We start from the raw sequence: 25826 nt of genomic DNA on the forward strand, positions 1-25826 counted from the left end.
CATTTGCGGGACTATAAGGAATGGCTGGAAGAAGGCTCTGCCCCAGAGCCTGGTAAGAAGTGGGAGAGCAAGCAGCGAGAAGGTAGAGGGACTCCCCACTTCCTAGAACACAAGCCGTTGTCCTGCCTTACTTAGATCATGCCTCTTTTTCCCACATTTAGGACCAAGCTCCAGCACACCCCGTCTCCATGGGAACAGGTCTCATTTTCCCAGCCTGCCCACAACAGAGGCCCCAGGTTAGATGGTGAAGGAGGCCCTCCCTTCCCACTCCTGCCAGCAAGGACACACCCAGGCCCCAGCCTCGGCCATTTTCCCCGTTCTCTTTCTCTGTACCCAATATTGGAAAACTGACAGATAAGGGAGCAGGGAGGGGATGTTCCTGATCTAACCACATCTTTGGGTCTCTCCTGTCCCAGCCTCTCTCTGGGCCTAGGGAAGGGGGGAGGGAATGAAGAGGTAAGGGACAGGGTGAGCCCCCGTGGGATAGGGAGAACTACAAGGAAAGGCCCGGCCCTCTTCTACTTCTGTGGAAGGCCGTCCTTGCTCTCAAACACTGGCTGCCTAACCCCTCAGGACTGTCTCAGGCGGTCCTGGGTAGAGGGAAAAAGGGGTACACACGAGTGCATAAGCACATGTGTGGGCACAGCAGTGCCCCTGAGCCCAGCCATAAGGGGTGAGGGTCAGCCTCAGGCCACTTAGAGAGAAGCTCAGCAAGCACGGGACAGCTAAATTGTGTCCCAGCTGGAAGCAGGGTGGTAGAGGGTGGTGAAACGGAGCAGAGACCACCACCCAAGCCCACCCCCTTTCAGAGCCACTCTACCACCACATCAGCCAGACTGTGGGAAAGGAGCCAATTTATGAAATTAAATAAAGTCCGTGGAGGGAGGGAGAACCCGCACCAAGGCGCCTCTACCCTGGCGGGCCCAGCATCGCTGGAGCTCAGCACACTGTGCGTCCCTGTTTTTCTTCCCCTCCCGGGAAGGGGGCCGAGGTAGGCCAGGCCCCAGCCTGGCGGTGGGGTCCAGGAGCCTAGGGGGGGCAGAAGTCAGAGAAGTAGGGATGCTGCAGGGCCTCCTCTGCTGAGATGCGCTGGACGGGGTTACACTTCAGGAGGTTCTGGAGGCAAAGAAGGAAGGGACGGCCGGGTCAGGCAGCGTCAGCAGCCCAGAGCCCACCCCCCTTCCCCCGTCGCTCTGGACAAGTATCCTGACCACCCTGCAGCCCTGCCCTCAGTCACCTGCAGCAGGTCCCGCCCTGTGGCATTGAGCTTGGGTACGACGTTCACCAGGGACGTTGTGGCTGGGTACATCGGGTAGGGCTGTGGGGGGCAGGGAGAGTCAGTCCAGGGGTGTGGGGCGGGGAGGCTGCTAGAGCTGAGAAACAAGGGACCACCGATGAACCATGACTCCCCGTGCCCATCACACCTTATAGTCTGGCAGCTTGGTCATGGCGGGCCACTGCTCCTCGGTTGGTGTCCCCAGCAGTGTATCCACAGGGTCAAGGATCACTCAGTGCAAGGGGCGGGGGGGCTCTTCCCCCCCAGGGGAAATTCCTCATGCCCACCCCTGCGTCCTCACTTTATCCCCCAGCTCATGACAGAAGCGACCCCAACACATGTAACTATCATTTTTAGTCCCACCTGCATGATGTTTACCGCAGGCCAGGAACTACAGATACAAAAGTTAATTGCTTTGACCTACACCCCGATGTCTGTGGTCCTGATGACCAGTCAGCCTTCCCCGACTCCCACAGATTGTCCTGCTGCTCCTTTTGGCTGGAGGAGCATCTTCTTGGCTTCTTCCCCCAGGGAGCCCTCCATGTCTACATGTCACACACTCTCCAGCTGGAAGCATGCAGCTGCACTGTGACAACCAGGGGCGTCCCTCAGAAGCCCTGTAGCCCCTCTCCATTCTGGTTTAGTCCATCGCCACCCTCGCTCTCTGCATTCTGAGCTCCACAGCTTGTCACTCCCCCTCCAGAGGGCCCCAGGCGAATGGAAATGGAAGGGTATCGGAAGATCCTCTTCAGTTGGTCATCTACGTCGTTGCCGGGGAAGAGAGGCCGCCCTGCATTGGCCAGCTCTGGGAGAAAGAGGAAGGGGTGAGAGGACCTGACACATAAAGAACCCCTCATTCCCATGGGACCCTCTGTGCCCCCATCCCCAAGGGCGCCACTTCCTGCCCCGTGGGGCCCCTCCAAACCCTATTTGTCAACCCAAACAGGAGGGAAAGTGCCTCTGCAGACCCACGGCATCACCTGCAAAGATGCAGCCGGCTGACCACATGTCGATGGACGTGGAGTACAGCTTGGCCCCAAAGAGGACATCCGGTGGGCGGTACCACAGCGTGACCACCTGGAGAAGACCCCACCCACAGGGACTGCCCACTTAGAGCGCTGGGAGGAGGCAGCTCCGAGAGGAGGGGACAAGGTTTTGGGGCCTGCAGTCAGAGCTGAGAGATGTTCACTGGGGAGGCCCTTCCTCACTCACCCCCACATCCCACCCCCCAGCTCACCTCAGCGGAATAACAGCGAACAGGGATTCCAAAGGCTCGAGCCAACCCGAAATCAGCCAATTTCAGCTCCCCATTCTGATGGAGATGGGAGGAACAGGAGAGGGGCGTCTCAACAGTGTGAAGGCCGGCTCCCCCATCGCTCAGTCCTTGGCTCCAGCCTCCCCAGTCTCCCCCCTTCTCCCTGAGAGGTACCCTGTTTATGAGCAGATTCTGGGGCTTCAGGTCCCTGTGCAGCACGTTGCGACTGTGACAAAATCCCAGGCCTTTTAGCAGCTGGAAGAGGAATGACTGGGGGAAGGGCAGGGAGGCAGGCATCAGACCCTCTGGAAAGGACGCTGTGCCCAGCAATGGATCACGCTCCCCTCTTCACCCTCTGCTTTGCTTCGAACCAACCCATCTTTCAGCACCAAGGTCAGTTTGACATCATTCATTCCCTATTGAGGACCCGCTTTACATTACGCTGCACGTGAAGTATTAGAAGCAAACAGTGAACGGGGCCCTGGTCCCCACCTTTCTGGAACTTACAGCCTAGCGGGCCTTCCTACCTTCCAAGCCCACACGGACTTCTCGCCTACCTGGCCTCATTTGAACACACACATTGTGACTTTCAACATCTTTGTTGTGCTGTGTTATTATTCAGCACTAGTTACCCCTGGAACCTGGGACGAGGCATGTGGCCTTGGGCCTAGAACTGTGCCTAGTGCATGGCAAAGCATTCAGTATTTATTGCCTGAATGAAGGCATTTCTTTGAATCTCATTTTCTCATCTCTCCAGCGTAAATCATAGCATTGAGACCAGAGCATTACTGTCAGGTCGAAGAGCTCATGTGAAAATATGCTCGCTACGAGGGAGGCCCCTGGAGAGCAAAAACAGGGTTTTCTCAGTCCCTGATCCCCCAGTGTGTCCAAGTCCAGGGCTTGAGCTTGGTGCTAAAGAGCAGGTACACTGACTCTAAACCCCAAGCCCAGCCTCGATGAGTCCCCACAACACCAGCCCCCTCACCTTCACAATTTCTGGGTCTAGGTCACCATTGCAGCTGTCGAAATATTTCTTAAGGTCCTAAAAGAGGATGGGGTGGGGGTGAGGGAATGGGACAGAGTTTAACCTTAGTCTGGGCCCCTACACCCTCCCAAGGCTACTGTCCCCCAAATCCCCCTTTCACCTGGTCACAGAACTCAAAAACCAAAGTCAGCTTCTTGTCGCTATGCAGGACGTCATGAAGCCTAGGAAAAAGGAAGGACTTGGCCAGGCAGGTCCACAGGTGTGGCCGAATATCCCACTAACAGCCCATGTCTGAAGCCCCGACCTCCTCCAACTGGCCACACAGGCAAGCAGGACTCTGCCAGTCTACACACCTGACGATGTTCTTGTGCTTCAGCTCTTTGAGTAGGCAGATTTCCCGAAGGGCAGAACTCGGCACTCCCTACACATAGGAGGGGCCGGGAGTGGGGGTATGAAGTCGTATCCCACCGTGCCTAGGCCCTCAACCACCCCCCTGGCCCAGATGTCCCAGTCCTACCTCATCATCGTCATCCAATCTCACCCGTTTCAGAGCCACGATCTCATGAGTCTCCCGGTTTTTAGCCTTGAATACTGTTCCATAGGTGCCTAGAGGAAAGAGATCAGGGGCGAGGGAAAGGATGTGGCACCCTAGGAAGTCCCTCCTGGGAGAGGAGACATCATGGGAGTGTGTTATTTCTGATGCCTGCAGGAGTAAGGGAAGAGATTCAGGGTGAAGGCTGGGCATGGCAGAGCTTCGAGAGTGAGGACGTGGCAGAGAAGGGGCCTGCAGAGGCTCAACGGGTCTGCAGCAGGGAGAGGCAGTGGCTGCTGGGGTAGGAGATCCATAATAAAGGCAGTGCTTTGGGAGGGTCTGGAAATAGTGAGCAGAGTCTGGGAGAGGAATGAGGGCCGACAGGAATATTGAGGTTGGAGGTCTGCTGCGAGATCTGAGGCTGGAGGGTGGGGGTGGATTCCTTAAGTGGTGCTGAAACTGGGAGTAGGAAATGCAGGAAGTGCTGAGGTCGGGAGATCGGGCCTACAAGGGAGTGCTAAGGCTGGGAGCGGGCGTCTGCAGGAAATGCTGGCGGGAGGATTGGTGTTTGCACCGAGTGTTAAGCTCGGGGCCAGGGATGCAGCCAGTGCTGAGGTCGGAGTCTGAGCATTGCTGGTGGTAGAGGAGCCAGAGATGCAAGGAATGCAGAAGATCGTGTAGGAACATTTGGTGGTCCCATTACCTTCCCCAATCTTCTCCAGTTTCTCGTATTTCTGCATCGCAGCAGCCGCGGGGACCCCTGCGGGCCCTCGGTTCTAACACTTCGGCCCCGGCGTTGCAGAGGAGGCGGCACCCCAGCCTCCGGCCCTGCCCCGCCTTCCTGCCTGCGCATGGGCTTCTGGGGCTTGTAGTCCTAGGGCGACCAGGTTTCCCCAGTAATGCCGGGGGCTTTAGACAAGAAAACTACAACCCCCAGCAAGCTGCGCTCAGACTCTCTGCAGCACACGTCTCCCCGGTCTCAGGTTCGAGCGCGGAGGCAAACCCTGGACTTCAAGTCCCAGGAAGCATCACGTGTCCGCCTTCCCGACGCCCCGTCGAAACGCCGCGGCTCCCAGCGTGCCTCCCACTTATTCTTTCTTTCTGTGATCTCTTTATTTTGTAAAGGGCCTCTTCGGGACTGCATGTTCTAGAATGCAGCAGGGGTGGGGTTGGGGCGCTCTCTGGGGTTTGAGAATTGACGGCATACATGTGGGGCTCTTGTGGCCCGGCTCCGACCCGGTTGATGGTGTTGAGGTCCCAACGACCTCCTGACAATCTCGGCACGGGTTTCCACTTCACTCCAGGCCATCTGGTGACCCGAGGGTTGATTGGGGGAATGGCTCCGAGCCGCATCTTGCTGATGACTTTACAGGAACCAGCTGACCATAGGGATGGGCAGAGAGGCAGGTGTGCCCCATCCGAAAGATACGACAGAGACCATTATTTCCTCTGGACCCTGTTTGTCGGCTTGGAGCCCACCTCACTCCAGTCGCTGTATTCCGGCATCGCGAGGCGAACTGGCTGGAGCACTGGGAATCGTTGCCCCCACCCCCATCCCCATCCTCGTCGCCAGATCCCGGGCCCACGGGAGTCAGCCAGGGTGTGGCAGAGGGCTGGCAGGTTGGTCACCGCCCTCAACAGACAGAAACACAGACAGACGGCTACACTTGCAACAGCCTTGACCTCATCCCTTAAGGAGTTGATTATAGATTTTCTTGCACGGCTCTCTAATTTTCTCAGGATCGCATTTTTGAGGGCTGTGAACTGGACGAAAACAGCCCCCAACAGCATTGCTCAGCGCTGGACCCAGAGTTGGTGCTAAACACGTGTTAATTAACTCGTTTATAGCTGAACGTTTTCCGCGTACACTGTGCTGTGCTTCACCCAACGGCGGACCACAGCAAAGAAGCGGAAAGCATATTTCTTATCGGGAAGAATGTATAGTTTAGTTGAGAAAACCAGAAGTGGACAGGTTTGTAAATGGCAGGTGATAATTATGAATCAAGTTCGAGGAGGGAGGTGACGGCAGGGAATGTCCCTGAAGCAGAAGTGGCCCCACATTCGGAAAGTCTAGGTCAGCTCAGGTTAAAGGGCCCCCAGCCTCCAGCCCGCAGCACCCTTCTCTGCGCCCCCAGCCCCGCGCCGCCCCCCCCGCCCTGTCCTCCAAGCAAAGACAGGGGCTTTCTAGGAGGCACTGGGGGGGGGGGGAGGAAGGGGGCGGCAGGCCCGAGAGAATTTGGACCCCGATGTATTTATATTCCAACTTCCTCCGCTCCGAATTTCTTGATCATCTTTGTGCCTCCGTTTTTCCTGCCTGGGATGCCCAGCGTAAGGCGGACTCCTTTCCGCCTAGCGGTGCCTAATGGGGCTAAGAAACGGCGTCTCCGGGGCGCCCGAGCCCCGTGTGGGGAAGCCCGGGGCGGGGGCTGCGCGGGGCCCGGCCGGGGGACGCCGAGGGCGGCCTCCCGGACGGCGGGCTCCAGTGCCTGGCGGTGCCTGGAAGCGCGCTTCCGCCGCCGGGTCTTCGCGGCTGCTCCCGGCCTCCCCACCCGCTACGCGGGGCCGCGCACGGTGCGCAGGGGGGCGCGCACGCAGGGGGCTGGCCTGCCCACGGCGCGGGGGAAAGTTGAGTTGGGAGAAGTTGGGAGCGGCGGGGGCGCGTTCCGAGGTGGGCAAGGGGGAGTCGGCGGGCGCGCGCGAGGGCGCCGGAGAAGGGGGAGAGACCCCGAGACCCCCAGGGCACGAAGTCCAGAGCAAGCGGGTGAGCCGAGAGGTGGCGGCGAGGGAGGGCCAGGGCCGCGCAGGGAGGAAGGGAGGGGGAAGGAGAGGGGGGAACTCGGGACTCGGAGCGGTGAGGGAGTGGAAGTGGAGGAAAGGGCGGAGACTGGGGCGCGGGGAAGCGAGGTCTTGGGGGGAAGGATGGGGAGGCGAGCGGAGCGCTGGTCCGAAGCGGGATCCGGGGTCCGCTTCTTAGAGTTTCCCAAGGCGAGGGTGCCGCGCCCCCTGCCACCAGGAGCGGGCAGTAGTCTCCGGGAGGCGCCGCCGGCCCTCCCAGCTCCAGGGCGGGCTCCAGATGACACCCATCCCCTGCGACCCCCAACTCTCTCCTTCTCAGGCCTGTCCTGGGCGCCCAGCCTGGAGGTTGTCCGGGGCCTTCGCCCCCAACCTCTGGGTTAGGAGGAAGAGCCGAGAAGGCTGGGGGGGCGGGGGGCGGGGGGTCAGGACAAGGAGTCAGGCAGAAGTGGGAGCAGCTGGGTGGGGATGGGAAAGACGAGCCCCAGGAGTTGAACCTGACTCCTGGGGGGCTGAGTGTCGGGGGGCGGTGCTGCTTGAAATCCCGGGTCCACTTTTTCCTCCTCCCTCCGCCTTCCACCCCCGCCAACCCCACTTCGAATTGCTGTGGAATGTGGGAATTCACTTGCGGGAAGGTTAATGCCCAAGTGGGGGTCCGGGGTGCTAATCCCTTGGGCTAGGGGAAAGATGCTAATCCTCCGGGCCGGTCGGGGCTGGTCCCCGGAATGTGCCCCCACCCCGGATTATCGGCACGGATGCTCTGGACAGAAGCTGCTTTGTGTTCTAGGGTGGCGGGGGAGGGGGCGGGGGGATGTTTAAGGGAGGAGGGAGGATGGTGGAGCACACTGAGGGCAAAGCTTGGAGGTGGGAGAGGGGCACCTGCAGGTCCTCAGGACACTCCCCAAGCTTCCCAGACCACTGTCCCTCCCTCCAGTGCCCCTCTCCCCCACACCAGACGTGCCCTGGCTGAAGGCCTGCTGGGGGAGGTGAAGAGAGCCGTCAGCTGAGTTGGAGTGGTTGCCAGGAATGTGTCGTTTCAGGTTCCCCATACTGGACTGACCCCCCAGACCTATATTGTTTGACTCTCCACTGACCTGTCTTACCCCCAAGGTAGTCCCGCGACAGGACGTCCCAAAAACACACTGGGGAGTTTCAGTCCTTTTACCTTCAGAGAGCCTTGGATGTCCCCCTCCCCCAGCTTTCCCCACTAGGAATGAGTGCCTCGATTTGCACTGGTCAGGTTCCCTAACCACAACCCTCTGCTCCCCCACCATACACACCGTGTTCTCTCCCCAGACACCCACCCCTATAGTCACAGTCAGGAGGGCATCAGCCCTGCCACTCAGATTTTCCTGGCTCGAGGGGAGGGATCAGACTGCCCCTCAAGACAGAACCTCAGGGTTTCTGTGCCCACCCTCCAAGTTTGTCACATGCCCCTCCCCCATTATAAAGCTCTGCCTGGCCTGTGCCTGCTGTCCTCTCCCTCCCTCCCATTGAGTGAGTGGAGTTGGGCTCCTGTCCCTCCCCCAGGGAGCCTGCATTGGTCCCTGCCTGGCCTTCATGGGGAAGGGGGGCACAGTCATGCTCCCCCTCCCTGCCGTGGGCTGTCTCCGAGGACTCCCTTGCTTGCCCTTTTGGATTCTCTCCAGAGTTCTTTCTCCCTTCCTTCCTCCCCACGTCCCTGGTCCATGGGGTATCTCACTCTCCCCAGCTCACCCCTCCCTGGTCTCTGCCCACCTCCGCATGCCACCACTTGGTCACTGTTCCTGTTTCTGGCTCACCCTATCCTTTCCCTCCCTCCCTCCTCGATCTACCCCCCCTCCACACACACACCCATCTCTGCTGCTTTCACTCCAGGTCTGGGGCTTGACTCTTTCTTGTCCCATTTCTTTTTTCAGCTTCTCCCACCTTCTCCTCTCTCCCCCTCACACCTCCTTAGTCTCTTGTTGCTTTGTGGCCCCAGCCCTCACCTCTGTCTCTCTCTTTGTTCTTCTCCTTCCTTCCTATAAATAACGCTTCTCTTTGATCTCGCTGCCTCTAAGGGCCACTCTAAGGCCCTTCGTAGCCTGGGAGGATTCTGCACAGCCGGAAGACCCATCATCGTGGCGGGCCCACCGGAAGCCCCCGTGTCCTGTCGTCCTCTGGGCTGGACGGGTGGGGGCTGCGAAATGCCGGGGCCCTCCTGCCTGCCTGGCCCCACTCTTATGTGGTGATCGGTCCTCTACTCGGCCCAGGTTATGCCGCCGCCTTGTTGCCCTGAAAGCCGCAGCGACAGTGAAAAGGGCTAAGATTTGGCCATGAGCAGTGTGCCCCGGCGCCCCGCCTCGGGCGCAGATTCTTTCCGCACTGTAAGTATTGCCAGCTTGGTGGGTCATCCCACCTGCCCGCCTCACGCCACAGGTGCGCTGGCTGAGGAGTCCCTTCGAACGCGCGTGCGTGTGTGTGTGTGTGTGTGTGTGTGTGTGTGTGTGTGTGTGTGTAGAGGCTCGGGAACAAGGAGGTGGGGTAGGAGGGGTGGGCTGGTCCATCCCTACCCCGGCCTTGCCTGGGACTAGGGGTCTGCTTTGGGTATTGGTGTGGGATCAGGCTAATTCCAGCCCTGGGGAGGGAGTTGAGGCTCTGTTTACTGAAGACCCAGATGGTAGCCTAAGTGAGAGGAACTTTAGGGGTCCTGGGTTTCTAACCCGTTGATACCGCCCCTCACCCCCCCCCCCCACAGGGCTTTAGAGACAGTGGCAGTCTGCACACTGGTTCTGGGCGGAGCTCACTAGCAGTGACCGGCCCCGCCCCCGCCCCCACGTGCCACCCAGGCCCGCCCTTCCCGGCCCCCACGTGGCCCCCTCCCTATTTTCCTGGGACGTCTAATGATTAACTCGGAGTGCCATAATCAGCCCCTTATTGGTCACTTTGGCCCAGCAGGCATGTGACTGGGAAGGGGCGCGGGCCAGTCTCCTCCCCCTCCTTCCCAAGTTCACCCCTGCTGGCCATGGACTTCCTCCTGCGCCCTCAGGTGCGAGGGGTTCGAGACCCCCCTCCCCCACCCCCGGCTAGCTCCCCGCGCTCTCTCGCTTCAGCACCTCCCCCTGCCTTCTGCCGGCCCTCGTGCTAATTCTGGTGAGAGTGGGGCGAGCGCTTGGGGGGAGCTGGGCTAGAGCTTCAGAGATGGGCTGGGGAGAGGCAACCCCCTGACCCCTGCCTCTCCTTGTATCCAGTATCCTTGCCACCCTAGCTGCTCCTGTCTCCACCTCGGTGTCTCCCCAAGACCCGCCCTTCTTCCCAGCCCTCCTCCTCTTGCTCTTCCTTGCTCCAGCCGCTCTAGCCTCGCTCTAGCACCGCCTCGGAGGGGGCTCCATACCCCGCCCTTGAGATCTCAATGCCCTTCAGGTTCAGAAGCTCTTGAGCAAATATTTGGCGCACTCCGAGCTGAGACCGGCAGGGGGTGGGTGGGGGGCTGGACCAAGGAGGCCGGCTAGGCAGCCGGCCGCTTAGCTAGGCTGAGCTCTCCAAAGCTCCACCGCAGTCCCGCTGCTCCGCTCCTGCAGTATGACTCAGGTGGGGGGAGTGGGGGTGGGGTGAAGGGCGGGGCCAGGGAGCCACGGAAGGACCCCAGTGGGGTGCTGCTGTGGTGAATGGGGGGGGGGGTTCTGACAAGGTGAAGCTACATTCCTGTCCAGGGGCTGAATTTCAGTTTGAGTCCAGGTCAGTTAGCTTGGGTGCCTCCAGAAGTTACTTTTTCAGGCTCAGCAGTTGCCTCCAGCCAGAGGGAGTGTGTCCACTATCAGCCATGCGAATTGCCCAATTCACACACCCTGCCAAGGGGCTGGAGATACAGGATTTTTTGCTGAGACTCCCAGGGGAGACCCTTTCCACCTGTCCTAGAACTGACAAATGGGCATAGCCAGGATCCAGAGAGCCCAAACCTAGGGGACAGGCCGCTGGGTGGTGGTGGTGGGTAGGGGGGACATCAGGATTTTCAGCATTTGAGAGGATAGACTGCTGCGGGGTACTGGATCTCTAGCGATGGGTCGGGTGGGTCTCTTCTAATTTTGGATTACAATGCCCAGTGAGTCCCTGTGTCTTCTCTCTACCCCTTCCCTTCTTCCTCACAGCCAGAGGCAGAGAGCTTGAGCTCTGCAGCACCTGGGTTCCCTGAGCAAGAGGAGGATGAACTTCACCGCACTCTGGGCGTGGAGCGGTTTGAAGAGATCCTGCACGAGGCTGGGTCTCGAGGAGGGGAAGAGCCAGGCCGCAGCTATGGGGAGGAAGACTTTGAATGTGAGGGGGAGACCAGGAAAGGGGAGGCAGGGGCCCTCAGGTTTGACTCCCCAGCAAGGAAGGCACTAGGGACCTTGTGGAAGGCCCAGTATGGCCTGGGACGGAAGCTGTGCCTTCCAGCAGCCAGGTCCCCTCCTCCCCGCAGACCACCGCCAGTCCTCCCACCACATCCATCACCCACTGTCCACCCACCTGCCTCCGGACACCCGCCGCCGCAAGACACCCCAGGGCCCAGGACGGAAGCCTCGAAGGCGCCCTGGAGCCTCCCCCACTGGGGAGACCCCTACCATTGAGGAGGGGGAGGAAGAGGAGGAGGAGACCAGCGAGGCTGAGGGCGTCCGGGCACTTGCCCAGCCATCGCCTGCCTCCACACCCTCTTCGGTACAGGTGAGCTGGGTGAGGGCTCCTGGGGGACATGTGGGGGTCCCTGGCCTGGCCTCGCCTGCCTACATGGGTCTCTTTTCCAGTTCTTTCTCCAGGAGGATGAAAGCACTGACCGGAAGGTAGAAAGGACCAGCCCCTCTCCTCCTCTGCCGCTGCCCCACCAAGAGGCGGCTCCCCGGGCCACCAAAGGGGCCCAGACTGGGTAAGTGTTCCCAAAAGGAGACATTGCTGTGTCAATGAAGTGATGCCAGAAACAAAGCGTGAGCCTTGGAATCATCAGATTGGGGTTCAAATCTCAGTCCTGCCCCTCACTAGTTGTTGGACAAGTCACAACCTCTCTGAGCCCGGTTCCCTATCTGTAAACCAAGAATAATAGGACCTTTCTCCCGAGGCAGTTGTAGGGATTAAAGGGTGCTGTGAGTTAAGGTTTAAGAATGGTTTAGCCTGGCATGGAGCAGATATGCAGTCTAAGCTGCCTCCCCACCCCCCCCCAAGGCTTCAGGTGGACCAACATCAAGCACTTGATCTGGTGACCTCCAAACACTGCTTGAGGCCCTAAGGGCATGAGAGAAATAGACCCCCCCTTGCTTTTGGGGGAGCTGCCAGTTCACCCTGGTTGTCGTCACATGAAATGGCACCAGAACAAGTTACTGTGCCAAATGGCCTGGTTCAGGCAGTATCAGTACCAGTGGGTGGTTGGAGTTTGGGGGTGTTAACCAGAGAAGGCTGCCTGGAGGAAATCACTTAGAACTATCTCAAGGTCACTACTATCTGTCATTGACTTGTTTTCTGGGTGCCAGGCATGAAGGGCTGTGGGGAAGTGAAGGGCGCAGTGCCCCTTCAGGGTGTGCACACGTTTGCTGGAGAGACAGGCTGTGCCAGTTGTGCTGGGTCCGCAGCTAGGTCTGCACTGGGGGTACAGGCTGCGGGCAGGCCCATGGCCAGGAAGAGGTGGGGGAGCCTCAGAGGAAGCCTGGCTTTGCAACAGTGGGTCAGATTTGTGGGCAAGGATGTGAGCAGAACCCAGGGCAGTGAGGGTGGGCGTAGGCAGAGAAAACCTGGTGGTAGGGGCTTCTGGGTATGGGCTTGAAGATGTGGGAGGCGCTAGATACCAGGAGAGCAGTTGAGAATGATGTGCGGCAGACCTGGACACACTGGCAATGGCAGAGAGGAAGGAGACATCCGATTTGGGGGCAAGGGCAGAAGTTGACATCTGTGAGGGACAGGGATTTCTGTCTTCATCTCTTGAGCACGGGGGGGGGGGGGCTGTTTACAGTCTCAAAAACTCGTTTCCATTTGGTCAGAAAGGTGGGACCCTGTGACCCTCTTGAGTCCATGGGTAAGGGTGTGTCTGGGAGGGGAGGAGGAAACAGTCACTGTTCTGGGTGGCTGGCATGGGATACCTCTCCAGACGGTGGCCTGTGCTCCATTTTGTAGCTAAGGAGTTTGTTCTGAGGTGGCTATGTGATTGTTGGGGTGGCACGGCCAGTAAAAGGGAGAGCCGGATTTAAATGCTGCAGTCTGTTTCGAGAACCCTCACTCTTTCACATCCATACTATGTAGAGTGGAGAGCTTGGAGGGTGGGCTCTAGTGGGGTCCCCTTCCTGGGTTCCTCCTGCATGGCTCCTGGCTGAAGGGGAGGGGGCTGGCTGTCTGTGGCTCATGGCTACTCTGTCTGTCCAGAGGCGTGGTAGAAGAGGTGGTGGCAGTGGCCAGTGGCACAGCAGGAGGTGACGACGGGGGTGCCTCTGGGCGCCCCCTGACCAAAGCGCAGCCTGGGCACCGCAGCTACAACCTGCAGGAGAGGAGACGCATCGGAAGCATGACCGGCGCTGAGCAGGCACTGCTGCCCCGGGTCCCCACGGATGAGAGCGAGGCGCAGACGCTGGCCACAGCCGATCTTGACCTCATGAAGAGTGAGTGTGGGGCCGGGGCTGAGCCCAGTGCTGGTGGGAACAGGGCTAAGAGAAAGGGGGACACTGACCCTGTTCTCCTACCTCCCCAGGTCACCGGTTTGAGGACGTCCCTGGGGTACGGCGGCACTTGGTCCGGAAGAATGCCAAAGGGTCTGCGCAGAGTGGTCGGGAGGGGCGTGAGCCCGGCCCCACCCCTCGGGCCCGGCCCCGGGCCCCCCACAAGCCCCATGAGGTACAGTTCTCCGCTTCACATGCTTCCGTTTTCTCCCCCTGGCTCACTCCCCTGGCTCTCGGGCCAGCAGTGATCTCCAGCACCAGGGGTGCCACCATGGTTGTGACATCTTCCACACGGTTGATTTCCGTGTCATGGCCATTTTCTGGCAGCTGGCAGTGAGGCGTCTGTGGACGCTTTGGGCTAGAGGTGGCTCTGTGGAGCCGTGCCCTTTTTTCCCAGAATCCAGTTATCTCCGTGCTCATTGAAGCCTCCCACAACCTGTGAAGATGACTGCCCAGGTGACACCAGCCATAAATCAGTGGCAGTAATTGTCCAAGGTCGCTCAATGACTGAGTGACACTGCCCGTCTTAGACTCCAAAGCTCTGGTCCTGAACCCTGACCCTTGCAGTGGTTTTGTTTTTAAACCTTTTTATTGAGGTCTAACAGACGTACAGTAAAGTACACTCGGGCTAAGTGCTTAATGACTGCACACCTGGCTAAGCCGCTAGATAGACATGGAGCATTTCCTGTACCCAGAAAGTTCCTTCACACCTACACCCAGTCAGTACCCTCAGAGGCAGCCGCTCTTCTGTCGTTCTCAATTAATTGTGCCAGTTCTTGAATGCATACAAGTGGAATCACACACAAGTGGGTGTGTGTGGGTGGGTGTGTGTGTAACATCTATTCATCAAGCACTGACTGTGAGTCAGTCGTGTGTGGTGGTCAGTGTTTTGGGCACTTTTTCTTTTAATCCCTATCGGGGTGATGTCGCTCCCATTTTACAGATGCGGGAAAGAGAGTCTCAGATTGGATAGTAACTCATCCAGACTCCATGACTGTGGCCTTTGGCCTGTGCAGTCCGGAGTCACATGCCCCCGTCCTGACCCTGCTCGGCTCAGAGCAGTCCCTGGGGACTCTGCCAGGCTCGTTCATCTCATCCCCAGGTGTTTGTGGAGCTGAATGAGTTGCTGCTGGACAAAAACCAGGAGCCTCAATGGCGGGAGACGGCCCGCTGGATCAAATTTGAAGAGGATGTGGAGGAGGAGACGGAGCGCTGGGGGAAGCCCCATGTGGCCTCCCTCTCCTTCCGCAGCCTGCTGGAGCTCCGCCGGACGCTGGCCCACGGTAACCTGCCCTGCCCGACTGCCCCGTGCGTTTTCACCCCAGGAAACACCCTTCACCCGAACCCATTCTCAGAGGACCAAACGGCCAAATGGCCCCCACGTTTGTCTTGAGCAACATAGTGAGCAATGTCACCAGAGCCCGGAGGGACCCTCCTGTCAGGATGTCAGCGGCCTGCCGTGTCGGGGAGCCCCTCGGGATGTCCAGGGGTGGTTGCCGGGCGGGATTGACACGGTTCTGTCTTACCCGGCACCTTCTCTAAGTGACATTTTCAGATAGCTAAAGCTGGTATGTTTTGGATGCTAACCTGGTTTTAGACAGTTCTGATGGAAAGCTTTCTGAAATGGTGAACCCGTAGGCCTCTTAATCTCCCTGAATGACCACAGATGCAGGACTTTCGAGCTCTGTGTCTATTGTTTCTGCTCTTTGCTTGTTTTCTCCTTCCCACTGGGGAAATCACTCCCAGTTGCTGTCAGGAGGCCTGTTCCCAAGCTACTGAAGACTAAGAAACCTGCTGTCAGAATTGTTTGCAAACTAGGAGTCAGTAGGCTCTGAGTGAGGCTTGAATGCTTTGGGTGAGGTGCTCAGTGCAGGTGCTTTCTCGTCAGGCTGTGCCATTGCTGTTTTGGCTGCTCAGGGGCCTCTGCTTCTGTTTGTTCTTTAGTTCTGTGTTCTGAAAGTTGACCTTGACAGAAGAGTGACCTGGTGACTTTTGAAAGGACTTTCACTTCTATATGAAATGGCAGCTCAGAGCAGTGACCCGTGGGGAGAGGTCTAGAAAGTATCTTGTGAGCAGCTGCTGGACGTGGGGAAGCTGAGGAGCCTGCTGGAGGGGGACGTCTTCAGATGGTTCAAGGCTGCTATGTGGACAAGGCCCCAGACCGGCTGTGTCGTGCTCCAGAAGGAGATCTCAGGCCCTAGAGGGGATATCTGGAGTGCAGCTCACTGAGAGGAGGAACTTTCTGACAGCGAAGAGCGGTCCAGCCCAGTGGGCAGCCTGGGGCCCTCAGTGGAGGCTGCGTGTTCCCTGGAAGTGGCATCTGCCAGGGCCCAGCTCAGGTGGCCTCTCTGATGGTTGGGTTCCTGAGGCCTCTGCTGACCCCTCCAACATTCCTGAGGGGAGAGGGGATAGGAAGGAACAGGTCAAAGCGGCGATGGGACCTGGGTCTGAAGCCCAGCTCCCTGTCCCCTGAACCGCCCTGACCTGACTGCCCCATCGTCCCCCACCCCTACCCTGCACTTTCTTGGCTGGGGATGAGGGCCCCCCATGTCGTCCATCTTCCAGGGGCCGTGCTCTTAGACCTGGACCAGCAGACCCTGCCTGGAGTGGCCCACCAGGTGGTGGAACAGATGGTTATCTCTGACCAGATCAAGGCCGAGGACAGAGCCAACGTGCTGCGGGCCCTGCTGCTAAAGCACAGGTGAGGCCGCACGTACTACACGCTGTTGCCCTGCTGCCCCTAGCCAGGCTGTCACTCTCCTTACCTCACCGCCCTCTGCCCCTCCAGCCACCCAAGTGATGAGAAGGAATTCTCCTTCCCTCGAAACATCTCGGCCGGCTCCCTGGGCTCCCTGCTGGGGCATCACCATGGCCAAGGGGCCGAGAGCGACCCCCATGTCACCGAGCCTCTCATCGGAGCGGTGCCCGAGACCCGGCTGGAAGTGGAGAGAGAGGTGAGGAGAGAAAGGGGCCCTGCCTGGTATGGTCCCGGCCACCACAGCCGGCTGCAGGACAGTGAGCAGGCCAGCCTGAGCTCCGTTCTCCTGCATCCCCAGCGTGAGCTGCCGCCTTCAGCGCCACCGGCTGGCATCACTCGCTCCAAGTCCAAGCACGAGCTGAAGCTGCTGGAGAAGATCCCCGAGAACGCCGAGGCCACGGTGGTCCTTGTGGGTATGTGGGGCGAGTCTGGGGGGCGGGGGTCCCGGCGGCCAGACTGCCTTGGTGCTGCCCCTGGGCAGGGGGCTAGGAGGTGGCCTGCGCCCTGCTCTTGCCCATGGAGGCCCCATGCCCGCAGGCTGCGTGGAGTTCCTCTCCCGCCCTACCATGGCCTTCGTGCGGCTGCGGGAGGCAGTGGAGCTGGACGCCGTGCTGGAGGTGCCCGTGCCCGTGCGCTTCCTCTTCCTGCTGCTGGGCCCGAGCAGCGCTAACATGGACTACCACGAAATCGGCCGCTCCATCTCCACCCTCATGTCCGACAAGGTCAGGTCTGCCCCTCAACCCCCTGGGGGAGCCCCCGCCCTCCTGCCAGCCCTGCGCCAGGCCCCTGGCCCTCAGCCTGTGCCCTCACCTCACCCGCCCTGGCCCTCCCCTGGCAGCAATTCCACGAGGCGGCCTACCTGGCAGACGAGCGGGAGGACCTGCTGACCGCCATCAATGCCTTTCTGGACTGCAGCGTGGTGCTGCCGCCCTCAGAAGTGCAGGGCGAGGAGCTGCTGCGGTCCGTCGCGCATTTCCAGCGCCAGATGCTCAAGAAGCGGGAGGAGCAGGGCCGGCTGGTGACCACGGGGGCCAGGCTGGAGCCCAAGTCGGCCCAAGATAAGGGTACGGGCCAGTGCAGGCCCGGCTGTCTGTGGCAAGCTGGGGGGGGGTCTGTGTGTTTGCGGAGGGGCGTGGGGAGGGCGGGGGCTGCGGCGGGCGCCCTGATGGAGGCCTGGGTTGCAGCGCTCCTGCAGATGGTAGAGGCCATAGACACAGTGGAAGACGATCCCCTTCGGCGGACAGGCCGGCCCTTCGGCGGGCTGATCCGAGACGTGCGGCGCCGCTATCCCCACTACCTGAGTGACTTCCGGGATGCTCTGGACCCCCAGTGTCTGGCGGCCGTCATCTTCATCTACTTTGCAGCCCTGTCTCCTGCCATCACCTTCGGGGGGCTGCTGGGTAAGGGGGGGCTTCCGCTGGGGGCGGGTAGCTCAGCAGGCCCTGGCTGCGCCAGCTCCTGAGCTGCTTCCTGCCACCTCAGGAGAGAAGACGCAGGACCTGATCGGGGTGTCGGAGCTGATCATGTCCACGGCGCTCCAGGGCGTGGTCTTCTGCCTTTTGGGCGCCCAGCCGCTGCTGGTGATCGGCTTCTCGGGGCCCCTGCTGGTTTTCGAGGAGGCCTTCTTCTCGGTGAGGGTCCACAGGCTGCTGGGGCTGCCCATCCTCTTCCCGGAACGCTCCCACCCAGTTCGCCACCGCGGGCTCTGGACCTGACGGACGTGTCCCCCCACCCCCAGTTCTGCAGCAGCAACAATCTGGAGTACCTGGTGGGTCGCGTGTGGATTGGCTTCTGGCTGGTGCTGCTGGCCCTGCTCATGGTGGCCCTGGAGGGGAGTTTCCTGGTGCGCTTTGTCTCCCGCTTCACCCAGGAGATCTTTGCCTTCCTCATCTCCCTCATCTTCATCTACGAGACCTTCTACAAGCTGATTAAGGTGGGCAGGCCCGGCGAGAACTGGGCCAGAAGGGGCAAGGCTTTGGGGCTGAGGGAGCCGGGGGCTGTGCTGCCCCTCTCGTGAGGCCAGGCTGGCCCTGAGGTCCCCCCTCGCCGCGGTCCGTGGAGCCCACAGAGCACGGGCTGGTTCTTCCTCCTGCCTCCTCCACCCCCGCCAGGCCACCCACATATACCAGGACTTCAGATCAGTCTTAAAAACACGTATTTTTAATAACAAAGGTAATACACTTTTGTTCAAGTGGCACACGTTCCAGGAAGTGTAGAAGGAAAAGGCCCCCAAGGGGACAAAGACGGTCACAGTCAGCACATCAGACCCGTGTGTGTGACAGGCTCGGAGCAGACGTATCCCCACGATCCTCCGCAGCCCACAGCCTGGTCCTCCAGTCCTGGCTTGGAGCCACACTCCCCACTTGCCTTCCTGAGGCATCTCAATCCCTGGTTGCCTCGTGCTCACACCCGGTCCTTCGAGGCATTGTCTGAGTCAGTCAGACAAGCTCCCTGAGGGCAGGCCAGCCAGCCCCACCTCGCCTGTCCCAATCAGCGTACAGCTGAGTCCGGAAGCCTTGCCAATGTAGCTGATGGAGTCCTTCGTCCTCTCCCCAGATCTTCCAGGAACACCCCCTCCACGGTTGCTCGGTCTCCAACAGCTCTGAGGCAGATGGCGAGAGAGACGGCGGCGATAACACCACGTGGGCTGGGGCAGGAACCACACTGGGGCCCGGGAATGGGAGCTCGGCTGGGCCGTCTGAGCAGGGGAGGCCCCAGGGCCAGCCCAACACGGCCCTGTTGTCGCTGGTCCTCATGGCCGGCACCTTCTTCATCGCCTTCTTCCTACGCAAATTCAAGAACAGTCGGTTCTTCCCTGGCCGGGTGTGTGGGCTGGAGGCTCGAGGGAAGCAGGAGCTGGGGGCCGGAGGGGGCGACTTGGCGTCAGGGCTTGAACTGGGCAGGGGGCCTCTGAGCATGGCGCTTGCCTACAGGTACGGCGGGTGATCGGGGACTTTGGCGTGCCCATTGCGATCCTCATCATGGTGCTTGTGGATTACAGTATCAAGGACACCTACACCCAGGTAAGGTGGAGCACCTGCAGCAGTGAGGAGGCGCTGCCTGGCGCTGGCCTCGCTGGGTGCTCCTCTCCACCTCCAACCCAAGCTGCCTCTTAACCGGGCAGGCGCGGCCGTTGGCGCAGCGCACCCCAGGGCCCGCCCTGCAGGGCCCACCAACCTCCCGCCCCGCACTCTGCCCTGCAGAAGCTGAGCGTGCCCAGTGGGTTCTCGGTGACGGCCCCCCAAAAGCGGGGCTGGGTCATCAACCCCCTAGGGGAGAGCGGCCCCTTCCCCGTGTGGATGATGGTGGCCAGCCTGCTGCCTGCCATCCTGGTCTTCATCCTCATCTTCATGGAGACGCAAATCACCACGTGAGTCGTCACAGCCGCCGGGCGTGCCGGGCAGGCAGGGACCACCTGGCGGGTGCAGGGCCCCGGGCCCGGGCCGGCCCGGCGGGGGACACAGCTGCATTCCCTGGGCGCGAGGAGCCCAGGATGCCAGGCTGGCCGCTGGGTTTATCGTGTAGACGGCACAAGAGCCTGCTGCCGCTTGCTGGCGTGGGCCCAGTTCAGGCCGGGAGCCGTCCTGGAGGGTGGGAGGGCGGCTCAGAGAAGGCTCAGCTCCGTGATGGAACTCATCCGGACCGAATGGGCTGGGACCACCCGGCTCCGAAAACGGGCTAGCCGCTGGGTGTCTGCCGAGCTGCTCCCCAGGCCTCAGGGAGCGTCTGTCCCACTCAGGCTGATCATCTCCAAGAAGGAGCGCATGCTGCAGAAGGGCTCTGGCTTCCACCTGGACCTGCTGCTCATTGTGGCCATGGGCGGCATCTGTGCCCTCTTTGGCTTGCCCTGGTTGGCTGCCGCCACCGTCCGCTCCGTCACTCATGCCAACGCACTCACCGTCATGAGCAAGGCTGTGGCGCCTGGGGACAAGCCCAAGATCCAGGAGGTCAAGGAGCAGCGGGTGACGGGCCTGCTGGTGGCCCTGCTTGTGGGTATGTCCACCTCCCGCCCCGCCCAACCCGGAGGGCATCGGGTCCAGTGGAGACGGGAAGCCCTGGGGCCAACGGCTTCTTCCCGTCCTTCCCAGGCCTCTCCATGGTGATCGGGGACCTGCTTCGGCAGATACCCCTGGCTGTGCTCTTCGGGATTTTCCTGTACATGGGAGTTACCTCCCTTAACGGGATCCAGTTCTACGAGCGGCTGCACTTGTTGCTCATGCCACCCAAACACCACCCAGACGTCACCTACGTCAAGAAGGTGAGACGCTGCTCAGCAGGGCCCCGTGCCTCTGCCCCCACCGGGGCTGTGTGGGCCACCCTGCAGCCCCCCATCTACCCACTGTGACCAGCCACCATTGTCTGCACCCAAGAAGGCGCTTCTCGCCCCACCCGTGTGGAGGGGAAAAGGGTCATCCATCCTCTGAATGTGGCAGAACCGGATGGCCCTCTGGAGACCAGGGTCCTCGCGGCTGGGGAGAAGCCTGGGCTCATCTCTCATTCCACCCCGCCCGCCCCCAGGTCCGGACCCTCCGTATGCACCTGTTCACAGCCCTGCAGCTGCTCTGCCTGGCCCTGCTCTGGGCGGTCATGTCCACAGCTGCCTCCCTGGCTTTCCCCTTCATCCTCATTCTCACAGTGCCGCTCCGCATGGTGGTTCTCACCCGCATCTTTACCGAGCGAGAGATGAAATGCGTAAGGCCTCCTGCCCCTCCTCCCCCAGCCTCCCCTCTGTGGGCCCTGCCAAGGTCACGGTTGGGTTCAAGCCCCCACTCCATCCTCTCCCGCAGCTGGACGCTAATGAGGCGGAGCCGGTGTTCGATGAGCGTGAGGGTGTGGATGAGTACAATGAGATGCCCATGCCTGTGTAGCTGCTGCCTGGACAGACAGCCGAGGGCCTGACGGACAGAGGGACCAGACCGGGGGTGCTCGCCCCCCCCTCCCTCCTCGTTTTTATTTAAGTGAATAATTTAAAGTCCTCTTACCCCCCACAGTAAAGTGCTTCAGCCCCCTCCTATTCCTGGTCTTCTGTCTCTGTGGGGGTGGGGTGGGGTGATGAATGGGAAAGAGGTGGGAGGGACCCAGCCCACTCCCCACCCCAGAAACGAGATGTGCGAGATGTGCGATGTGGAAGGAAAGGGACTTTAATGAGAAACCAAAACAGAGGGAGCCAAAGTGCAAATTGTCCGCCCCCCACAGGGGGGCCATCCTGAACCCCCTGTCATCCCCTCACCCCCCTTCAGGCCCCCAGCGGAGCCCCAAGGCTTGGAGCTTCTGCCGCAGGTAGCCCTTGAGCTGGGGCAGGCCTCTCTGTGACTCCAGTTCCTCGAAGGGTAGCTGCGGGAAGAGGGCAGCAGGTTACCCACAGGGCCCGGGGTGGGGGATGCAGTCTCCTGAGGGGCAGGGCGGGCAGGCTCTCACCGGCAGGAGCTGGTAGCCCATCAGGCCCAGGTGCCGCTCCCGCAGGGCTCGGGAGCCCAGCAGCACCCTGCCGTCCCGGCAGAAATGCCAGCGTTCTCGCAGCATCAGCACCACCCTGGAGAGAGGGCTGTGGTTCAGGCTCTCTGTCCAGGAAGGCAGGGGAGGCTCTCCCGCCCTCTCCCCTTACCTTTGGGCGGGGTCTCGGGTAGTGGGCTGAGAGGCAGCCTGGCCCTGGGGACAGGACCTGGGAGGGTATGGGAGGAAGGGGTCCTGGGTCCTCACGGGGAGCACAGAACCAGAGCTGCTGACACACAGCAGAAAGTCTGGAGGGGAGAAGAGGAGGGCCACGGGTTTTTAGCCAAAGCTCCGTGTCCCCAGCCCACTGCCCGCCCAGCGGGCGCTCACCTGTGCAGTAGCCTGGAGGCACCGTCAGGTCCTGGCGGTATTTCTCTTCCCCCAGAAGCTGGCGCAGCCCCTCTGCCACTATATCCTTGTGACTGAGGGGAGAGGAACAGATAGCAGGAAGGCCTCAGCAGTCTCATCCTAGCTAACCCCTCTAGGTCCATGCTCCTGGGCAAATGTCTGCCGCCTCAAGGCCTGTTCCTTCAAGACTGCTGAGAGGGCATCAACCTAGACAGTTTGCAGTTCCCGTCTTTCCTATTCTGCTGCTTTCAGGCCAGTCCTTTCCCCTCCCCGGGCTGCCCCACCTGTACTTGCAGCGGGCACGGTCAGTGATGAGTGGCTGGGGGAAGATGGGCACTTGCTGCCTTCGGGGAAGGCGGGGACCCCGGTATCCTGGGAGCTCCAGCTCCACGGCCGTGTCCAGCAGGGAGAGGTAGCGCCGCACAATGAGGGCATGAGGGGTGCCTGCAGGCAAGCAGGATAGGCTTGCTGGGCTGCGGGCCCCCACCCCACTCTCCCCAGCCCACCGGCCCTCAGGGTCCCAGCCAGCATCCAGTGCACGCACCACTGATGTGGTTGATGAAACCTGGGGAAAAGACAAAGTGCAGGGCTCGGAAGGGTAGACACCGCAGCTGGCACAGTGACATCAAGATGTTGACAGTGGCCAGTGGGGCCATCCCTGCTTCCCGAGCCAGGATCCTCTCAAGGCAGGGCATAAACTGCTGTTCCAGGGGCAAGTAGTTCAGCCGCCCAAAGGGCAGGACCAACTTCTGTACCACCTGTGGAAGGAGAGCAGCCATCACTTGGCACGAAACAGTTCTCCAAGACACCTGACAAGCTGAGCCTCAGGGAGGCTTGGCCTGTAAGCTCATAACATCACTGCAAAAGCAGAACAATCCCTCTACCTGACAACCAGAAATTCACGGCACAGCATAGTGTCTCGAGCCCCCCATGCAATTAGTCACCAAGCAGAGGAGACATCGCTGTGGGGCCAGGCCCCAAGGCTTAGAGGACTAGGGTCAACGACGCCAGGACAGTGCTAAGAGTGCTTGGAGAACTGCAGAAAACCAGGCACGTGCTGGGGAGGTAGACAAGCCAAGGAGGGTGCAGCAAAGTCGGAACCCCACGAGGACACAACCTACATGGGCTGTTTGCTGCAGAACGCAGCAGCCAATCAAGCTGGACAGGGGGCTGGGCCTGCCTGGGTGGCTGAGGAGCATGGGAGGGTGGGAGGCAAGCCCACCTTGCTGTTGAGCTGGGCTTCCTGGACCACTAGGAAGTGGGCAATGGCTTCCAGAAGCTGGGGCTCCCGCAAACGGTGCCGGGCCAGGTGCTGGGCCAGGAGCACCATCACGTGGGGAGTCAGTTCCTCTGGCCTGGCCCCTGTGAAGACGAGTATCGTGCTGGCCCTTCCGCTCGGACCACCAGCGCCCACCTTAGCCCAGACACCACCACCTGCCTCCTCCTCAGCTCCTCAACCTGCCTTTAACCCCCTCCAGCACCTGTCAGGCTGCGGATGAGGTGCTGCTGTGGATGCCGCAGGAACCGAGGGCAGCTCAGAGCAGCTTCCAACCTTTGCCCACCACGGAGGACCGGCTGCCGAGGGGGAGGAGGCTTCGGGGGGAGGCGGAGCCTTCGCTCCCGCTCCAAGGCGCACACCAGGGGCCCATCTGAGGGGAAGCCTGAGAGGGACAGGGTTAGAGGAGGTATTCCTGCTAACAGGGAGCTGTTCTGCTCTGCTCCAGCCTTCGGGTTTTTAGTGGATTCCCAGTCTCTTATCTCCATGTTCTGGGCTGGAAGATTTGCTACCGTGTAAGTGGAAACACTGGAGAAACCTGCAACACCGTGTGAACGAAGGGATCAGAACAGCCTGTTGGAAAAGGCCTTCTACAAGGATGGCAAATAAGTGCTCATCTCCTGTTAATGGTGACAAGTTGTAGTGGCTCCTAGAGCATTGTAGTGGAAGGAATCGGGGGGTAGCACCCTAGCGAAGCTGCAACAAATGATGCTTGATGCCTGCTGTCTGCTGTGGATATGGGGGAGCCGCAGTAGGTGTGCTGGGGTACGTGCCATTCCTGGCAAGGCCTAAGGGGTGAATAATGTCAGTGACCTTGGGTCCTCTGCTGCTCTGTCCCTATTCTTCCGTTAACACCCACCCCCCAGGTACCCTCCTCACCAAGTAAGACTGCAAGGTGCAGACACACGTGGATGGTGTGAATGTCAAAGGAGGGGCAGTTTCGGATGATGAGCTGACTCAAGTCGTGCAGTGTGGCCTGCTCCACAGGAGGGGGCTGTGGCCGAGACCCCAAGAGCTGGCCCAGACGCCGAAGTGCCACAGGGTAATGGTGGGCGCGCACCTTGGTAGGGTTCTGGCCCAGCCAGCGCAGCAGCTCCCCGGGGCTCCTCGCCTGTTCCAGAAGCCGCTGCAGCCCCTGCACAGGGCCTGCATGGGGGCCTCCTCCAGGAGGCCGGTCCCCCCACTTGCTGGGCCCCAGACAACAGGTTTGTACTGGCGGGAGCAGCAGCAGGCCCGACAGCCGAGCAGCAGAGGCCTGGGCAGAGAGCAGGACTCGAAGCATGGAGTTAGGTGATGGAGACCCTGAGGGGCGGCCCAGAAAACGGGGTGAGGTTTTCTCCAAAAGGGAGCAAAGCCTGCTGCCTCCTCCTCACCTCACTCCCCATGCAGAGGGGCCTGGGGTCGGAGCAGCCAGACTCATGTCCACCCACTTGGTGACCCTCTGGAGCTCTTCCCCACCGGCCCCTCCGCCTCCTTCATCCTCCTGAACAGCAGCCACAGCCCCCGGTGCTCGGAGCAGGGGCACCGCACAGCGGCCGCACGTGCACGGTCTCCTGCGCTCCTCGCACGCCCGTGACGGACGAGGCCGGAGGGCTGGCACCAGCTCGGCCGCACAGGCGGACACCCCGGACCCACAGAGGGGGCGGGTCCAGGGCAGCCCGAGGTCACGGATCCGGGCAGCGGTCGCGCCCAGCCTGGAGCCCCGCGCGCCCCGCGACACGCCCTCCCGGCCAGCTCCCCGCCCGCGGGCGGCGGCGTGGAGGGTGGCGCGCGGGCTCCGCAGCCGGGCGGTCCTGGGATCCACGCTGGGCGCTCCCACTTACCGGCGGCGTGACCTTGGTCAAGTGGCTTCGTCTCTCTAAGCCTCCTCGCCCGTGAAACGAGAACGCAGCGCCCACCTCGGACGGCGCCCGTGGACCCCGAGCGCGCAGGTTTGCGACAGCGCGGACTCGGCGGTGGCAGGGGTCCCCACACCCACCCAGCCCGGGCACGCCGGGAGACCGTGGTCACGGTCGCCAACACCCACTCCCGCCGCCCGCCCGCGGCCCGCCCCGCAGGCGCCCCCCCTACATGACTCCCCAGGCCCCGCGCAGGTCGCTCCCTCGGTCGGTCTCGGGGCCCGGGAGCCGGGCTCCCCCCGCGGCCTCCTCATCGGCAGGCCGCCGAGTCCGCCATCTTCCCGGCAGCCCCCGGACGCCACTCGCCGTCCAGTCCTCGGCCAGCAAAGACGTGGCTCCCGGCAGGCCGTGCGCGCAGGGGCGCCGCGAGCCCTGCCCTCAGCTTCCGGGAAGCTCCGCGCGGGGCGCGGGGCGGGACCTGAGGCCGGGGGGCGGGGCCAAGGGGCCAGGTGCCGAGGCTGCGGCGGAGGTGAGGCCAGTCCGCGTCCGGCCTGGGAGGGCTGGCGGGCGGAGGGCCCGGGCTGCACCCTCCACTCGGTTTCTCCCAGCGGACGCGGGCTCCCCGTCCCCCGCGCCCGCA

The 25826-nt window shown here is 61.2% G+C and overlaps 3 protein-coding genes across 5 annotated transcripts; 1 reads left to right on the forward strand and 2 right to left on the reverse strand.

The window, feature by feature from the left end:
• Positions 1 to 836: 836 nt before the first annotated feature.
• On the reverse strand, positions 837 to 5726 carry CDK5 (cyclin dependent kinase 5). The gene is made up of 12 exons (XM_081038379.1): positions 4752 to 5726; positions 4034 to 4122; positions 3870 to 3937; positions 3677 to 3737; positions 3517 to 3573; positions 2706 to 2801; positions 2514 to 2588; positions 2257 to 2353; positions 2012 to 2081; positions 1425 to 1485; positions 1238 to 1318; positions 837 to 1116 (listed from the first exon to the last, which is right to left on the reverse strand). The coding sequence occupies exons 1-12, from the start codon at positions 4786 to 4788 to the stop codon at positions 1030 to 1032; spliced, it is 879 nt and encodes a 292-aa protein (XP_080894505.1). The 5' UTR covers positions 4789 to 5726; the 3' UTR covers positions 837 to 1029.
• Positions 5727 to 6621: 895 nt separating this feature from the next.
• SLC4A2 (solute carrier family 4 member 2) lies at positions 6622 to 21245 on the forward strand. The gene is made up of 23 exons (XM_081038486.1): positions 6622 to 6809; positions 9076 to 9189; positions 10951 to 11116; positions 11262 to 11503; positions 11584 to 11702; positions 13184 to 13416; positions 13506 to 13648; positions 14576 to 14756; positions 16039 to 16174; positions 16262 to 16427; positions 16530 to 16644; positions 16769 to 16953; positions 17070 to 17295; positions 17416 to 17631; positions 17714 to 17862; positions 17970 to 18164; positions 18788 to 19054; positions 19165 to 19254; positions 19435 to 19601; positions 19971 to 20224; positions 20320 to 20489; positions 20750 to 20923; positions 21019 to 21245. The coding sequence occupies exons 2-23, from the start codon at positions 9139 to 9141 to the stop codon at positions 21097 to 21099; spliced, it is 3726 nt and encodes a 1241-aa protein (XP_080894612.1). The 5' UTR covers positions 6622 to 6809; positions 9076 to 9138; the 3' UTR covers positions 21100 to 21245.
• On the reverse strand, positions 18370 to 25577 carry FASTK (Fas activated serine/threonine kinase). 3 transcript variants are annotated; one of them, XM_081038487.1, is made up of 13 exons: positions 25419 to 25577; positions 24228 to 24650; positions 23554 to 23733; positions 23295 to 23434; positions 22617 to 22830; positions 22357 to 22516; positions 22055 to 22146; positions 21837 to 21972; positions 21650 to 21764; positions 21462 to 21565; positions 21214 to 21262; positions 20771 to 20898; positions 18370 to 20152 (listed from the first exon to the last, which is right to left on the reverse strand). In XM_081038487.1, the coding sequence occupies exons 1-11, from the start codon at positions 25498 to 25500 to the stop codon at positions 21232 to 21234; spliced, it is 1677 nt and encodes a 558-aa protein (XP_080894613.1). In that variant the 5' UTR covers positions 25501 to 25577; the 3' UTR covers positions 18370 to 20152; positions 20771 to 20898; positions 21214 to 21231. The 3 variants fall into 3 exon arrangements, with proteins under 3 accessions (XP_080894613.1, XP_080894614.1, XP_080894615.1); XM_081038488.1 differs by lacking the exons at positions 18370 to 20152; positions 20771 to 20898; positions 21214 to 21262 and having other exon boundaries at positions 21355 to 21565; XM_081038489.1 differs by lacking the exons at positions 18370 to 20152; positions 20771 to 20898; positions 21214 to 21262 and having other exon boundaries at positions 21356 to 21565; positions 24228 to 24684; positions 25375 to 25574.
• Positions 25578 to 25826: the final 249 nt, after the last annotated feature.

The sequence above is a fragment of the Rhinolophus hipposideros genome (assembly GCF_964194185.1).
Source record: "Rhinolophus hipposideros genome assembly, chromosome: 25".
NCBI lineage: Eukaryota > Metazoa > Chordata > Mammalia > Chiroptera > Rhinolophidae > Rhinolophus > Rhinolophus hipposideros.